At 33.1% G+C, this 5,100-nt stretch overlaps 1 protein-coding gene and 1 non-coding gene across 2 annotated transcripts; one reads left to right on the top strand and one right to left on the bottom strand.

The window, feature by feature from the left end:
* Positions 1-513: 513 nt before the first annotated feature.
* On the top strand, positions 514-4,248 carry LOC106758702 (uncharacterized protein At5g01610). Its single transcript, XM_014641662.2, has 3 exons — positions 514-720; positions 2,840-2,894; positions 3,659-4,248. The coding sequence occupies exons 1-3, from the start codon at positions 634-636 to the stop codon at positions 4,027-4,029; spliced, it is 513 nt and encodes a 170-aa protein (XP_014497148.1). The 5' UTR covers positions 514-633; the 3' UTR covers positions 4,030-4,248.
* Positions 4,249-4,824: 576 nt separating this feature from the next.
* TRNAG-GCC lies at positions 4,825-4,895 on the bottom strand. The gene has a single exon. It is a non-coding gene; the product is annotated as a tRNA-Gly (tRNA).
* Positions 4,896-5,100: the final 205 nt, after the last annotated feature.

Raw genomic sequence — 5,100 nt, 5'->3', positions numbered from 1 at the left:
AGGTAAAACATGATTAAAGATATTAGGCCAACAATTAGGCCGTGATTAAGATTTTGTTAATTACGAGCCCATTGTAAAAACTATAAATAGAAGTCAAAGATAGGTGGTAATTGGTCACATTGATTGCACATTTTACTTGAACTTTCACTTTCTCTCTATCTCTACCATTTGACTACCCACTGACTTGAGCGTAAGAACACTTTTAACATGTACCCGACCGAACGGTACGAGAGAAGAACCAAGACTTATATCAGAAGAAAAGCTCTCAAGATGTAGGTGTTGGAGTTAGACCAACTTTATAACCGAAACACTACATTTTGTATTTAAAGGGTTAAAACTAAAATTTTTAAGAAATTAAAGTAAACAAAATATTTATTAATCTGTATTTAATTATTTTGTTCTCTTCTACCTTAAAATAATTAGAAAATTTATTGTATGAATTATCCACGCGGCTTAGTAATTGAGAAAATAATCCATCTATCTATTTTGGGTACAAAGCAAAATACTTTATTCCAAAAGCAACAATAAAGTGAAAAGAACGTAGCAGAGGTTTGGTCAGAGTTTAGACTTCTCAGAATTTATGTTGTGAAGTTGTTTATTCTGAGAAGGAAGAGAGAAGAGAAGAACTCAACTATGGATGAGATATTGAACAAGGTGGGGTCATACTGGTTCAGCCGCAAGGCCAGCAAGGAGTTTAACTCTGTTGGAGATGATATCAACGTACGCACCACAGTCCTTAACACCCTTTTAATCTTTTGTTAGATTCATTCTTAATTTTCTATCTTTTATTTGCAAAAAATTTCCTTTATTGAGTTTTTTCTTCTTCCTTTACCGTATGAATGCTTCAATTTTGTGGTTCTGGCTGTCATATTTGCCCCTCTTTTGAAAAAAAAATGGAATTTAATTTCTTGTTCAACCATTGAGCAATGGTTTCGGTTGAGGGTTAAGGGTTGAAATAGAGATGTAAATGATGATTATATATGTGGATAATGCACACAGGCGTGCCCTTTTGGGGTTCTATGAAAAGGGGACATTTTCAATTTGTGGTTTGTTTAGGTTGTTTTAGGGAGTGATGAGAAAAATTAGTTTAGCTAGTCTTTTATGTGTGCTAGAGAAATTTTAGGTCTGGTATGGGTGGTGGAAGGTGAACTACAAGATAAAATCATGGTGCATGAAGTGGATTTGAGGTTTTGGTTTATATCAGTAGAAGGTGCACCCTTTTGAAATCAGGCTGTAACCTTCATCCGAATTTTAAATTCTTGGTAGTACCTTTTTACTCTGATTATATTTCTTTTCTTTTGCACACCCACAATGAATTTACTTGTAGATGTTGGTTCGTTTTTCCCTTTTGGTTACTTGGAGTTCTTTATTGAATGAAACCTGGGTTATTTGGTAGTTAATGATGCTTTGTTTTTCAAATTCTCCTGCTTTTCATATGTGGATACCATAAATCTCGGGGAAGGTTGCAATGTTTGAATATGATATATTTCCTGGTGGTTAGTCAATCTGTTATCATTGTGATGAGTGTAGCAAACTAACCATATTTACTTTAGTTTTGAAGCAGTTTCACTGAAACTGAAAAGAAACACTATCTATAAATGTGTATGAAATGTTTATAGATACTTAAATTATAAAATACTACGGTGATCATCAGTTCTGAGATTTTTAGTTTTAAAAGGCGAGCAAAACACTGGCATTGAGTCCAGGATTAGAGTTCAGTTCTCAGCATTGGAAGATTAATTTCGCGACTCATTTATTTTGTAGGGGACATGAGATTCAAAAAGAATTGGGCAATAAATTTTTTAAGGAGCAATAGGTAAGGGGCTAGTAGTAACTTAGCAAGGAAATTTTAGGTTGTGAATAAACAAAGGAACAGAGAAGCTTTACAAATTTTTTGCATGAGTTTTTTCTTTTTCTTGTAAGAAACAGGGGAGTTACAGACTAAAAGACATGAGGATGAGGCGTCTGCCAATGCAGAAAAATAAACCAGGAATGAAATCATTAATTTCGCTGGCAAAATTAGAAAAAAAAAAAAAAAAAAAAAAACTAGATTTGGCTAATGCATTTGCAACTTGGTTAGTCTCTCTAAAGATATGTGATGACTATATGTCATCACATATGTAATGTCTGTTGGAGAATCTGATTCCAGTAGGGTTTTCTAATACCCTTTTCCCCAAGCCGAATTCAGACCATGGAACAATCCCAATAATTCAACCAGAGTGATTGTGCAATCCCCCATTTTGATGCCAAAAATAAGAAGTTATGAAATTGCCAAAGTGGTATCTCAAACTCCCTTTGCAACCAGCCATACTATTTGCTCCACAACTTATGTGTAGAATTTGATACCATATGCTGTGAGATTATGTTTCTAGAACCGTTTTGATAATTTTTAATCTATATAAGTGATTCAGGTGAGAGATGCACTAAGATTGCACTGTTAATTTTTTCTAACCAAGTTAGAAGTAGTGTGAGTGTTACAGTAAGCCATAATGATTACTAGTATGTAATTATATCAATGCATGCTTGAAGTTAGTTTCTGTTTTGGTGCTGAAAGGTATTCATTTTTCTTTGCTGGAAATTTTGAGGTTCACTTAATATGGTCAAAATTTGTTGGATAGTTAATGACTTAATGATTTTAGTTCTCTAATTCTTCCTGCTTTGGTATAAATAAGATTAGGTTGATATGAATATTAGGGAAGATGCAATGCTCAAAATTGATTTATGCCTCTGCTGTTCATTTGTGCATCTTGGGTTTGTAATGTTTCCCATAAATTTAACAAATTTTGAGAGGACATTTTATTGCTTATGTTTTATTAACACCTTTGCCATTGTTGAACAGTCACTGTCAACCAGTATTGAAGGGGGAACCAAATGGTTGGTCAACAAATTAAAAGGTTTGTATCATAATGTTTGTATGTATTGCTCAAACATTTGTACAAGCATAGGCTATGAAGTCTTTGCTGTAGTGTAGAGTTCTTTTAATTTAAACTCATAATCCCAAGTATATAAATGCATCAAAGTTTCAAAATATTCTCTTGGATTGCCAAAGCCATTATACATATTTCATCAATCATATATGTAATTAATTTTATTTGACCTGAATGCAAGGGGATTCTCCACGATGAGTGAACTGGACTAACATGGGAAGTTAGTAGTATTTTGAAATATGAATCACTTTCAACTTTGTGTGTGTGTGTGTAGGCATGGATGAGTTTTGGTGGTACTCTAGTGTGAATAGGGATATATACTTGCACTGCTTTTTCTGAACAGAACTAGATACATTGAAAAGGACTTCAAAACATTCTAAACTGAAATTAATGTGACAAACATGGATTGTAAGGTATTCATCGTCTCATCATCATATATGACAAAGTCATCTTGTACAACAAATCTTATGAATTTTGGTATTTGATCATTCTATAGGTAAAGTAAGTTGTGGAAGCAAGTAGTTTATTTGCGTCTGATCTTTAGTACATTCAGATGACATTAAAATTATTAGCATCCCAATTTTACAAATCCTAACACAACTGTTAAGTCCTTTCAAAGATGATATATACATTCTTCTCCACCCATTGTTTTCTCCATTCATTGTCATCTCACACTTCCCAAACCTACCCTTCTCCCTTTTGATTAACATTACCCTCTTGATGCTTCATAGGAAAGATGCAAAAGCCATTAACGGAGTTACTAAAGGAGTATGATCTACCCATTGGAATGTTTCCTCGTGATGCAACAAACTACGAATTCAATGAAGAAACTGGGAAACTTGTTGTTTACATTCCTCAAGTGTGCGAAGTCGGCTACCGAGATTCATCAGTCTTAAGGTTCTCCACCTGTGTGAGTGGTTATTTGGAGAAAGGAAAGCTAGCAGAAATAGAGGGAATAAAGACTAAGGTGCTGATCTGGGTAAAAGTAACCACCATTTCATCTGAGGGACCAAAGCTCCATTTCATGGCCGGCATGAAGAAGACAAGGAAAAGGGAAGCATATGAGGTTACTAGAGATGGTATAAATGTAGATAAGTTCTAATGTAATTACAAAAAGTTACTCTTGTTTAGTAGTTTTAAGGTTACTAAAATAAGTTATCTGTTTTTGTGGACCATTTTATTCTATTAGATATGAATGTAGTGAGTGAATTGGAATTTGGTGGAACCTCTCTTTGTTCCTGCTGGATGTGAACTAGTTTCAGTTTTTACTTTTTGGGTTCATATGTGCTAGTGAACAACAATGTTGGTGTTTGGATAACCATTTGAAAATTACATTTTGGGTGTTAAATATACCTTAAAAGAGATAGAATTAAATGTTTTAGTTCTTTTGAAAAGTTTATATTCAATTAATTTGAAAAATTTATGAAGTAATTTGAATTAAAATTCATAAAATTTTAATTTTGTGTTCAAGTTTAAAACCTGAAATGATATTTTAAAAAAAAAAATATTTGTGGTTTGTACCATTTAATATGAAAGTACTTTTAGAAGGGTTGTGAAAAAATTAATTTGGTAGATGACTCTGGGGTACTGTTTCCCCACTAGTATTAGAGTCTGCTATTAATTGTGAGGATAATGGTTAAATGGCACAGTTGAAACGTAGAATGTGTCGGTGCTACATTAACTTCACAATAATGGCACAATTTGGAATTTTCATATTCAAATACTTTGGACCCTTTTGGAAATGTTGAAGTCTGTGTCCTAAATTGTAAGCCATGTTTCCTTAATTGTATTTGTCCAGGATCTACAAATTTGAAATTGCATTTGTATTTGTATGAAACGTCATCGTCAACGATTCAGTATTTTTCAATTTGCAAAACAGAAATTCAAAAAAGAAAATTGCACCAGCCGGGAATCGAACCCGGGTCTGTACCGTGGCAGGGTACTATTCTACCACTAGACCACTGGTGCTTGCGTGATCTGCTGTATATGTTTGATATTTACCTAATATAATCATCCTAAAACTACTGTAATAATTTATAATGTTCCTATTCCAAGAAAGTTGAGAAATAATTTCACATCTTAAAATTTATAATGACTGAAATTTTAAATAAATTCTATTTGTTAATCTTAATATTTTTCTTCAGTTTGTTTTATGTTTTTAAAAATTATGTGA

The sequence above is a fragment of the Vigna radiata genome, chromosome 4 (assembly GCF_000741045.1).
Source record: "Vigna radiata var. radiata cultivar VC1973A chromosome 4, Vradiata_ver6, whole genome shotgun sequence".
Classification (NCBI taxonomy): Eukaryota; Viridiplantae; Streptophyta; class Magnoliopsida; order Fabales; family Fabaceae; genus Vigna; species Vigna radiata.
Note: the sequence above shows the minus strand (reverse complement) of the source record. Positions and strands in the feature narration are given on the sequence as shown.

What these genes read in the sequence shown, in the direction of transcription:
- LOC106758702 (XM_014641662.2), top strand. Translation starts at nt 634, where the DNA reads ATGGATGAGATATTGAACAAGGTGGGGTCATACTGGTTCAGCCGCAAG. An exon ending in CTGTTGGAGATGATATCAAC is followed by an intron (nt 721 to 2,839) that starts GTACGCACCACA and finishes ATTGTTGAACAG; the next exon opens with TCACTGTCAACCAGTATTGA. An exon ending in GTTGGTCAACAAATTAAAAG is followed by an intron (nt 2,895 to 3,658) that starts GTTTGTATCATA and finishes GATGCTTCATAG; the next exon opens with GAAAGATGCAAAAGCCATTA.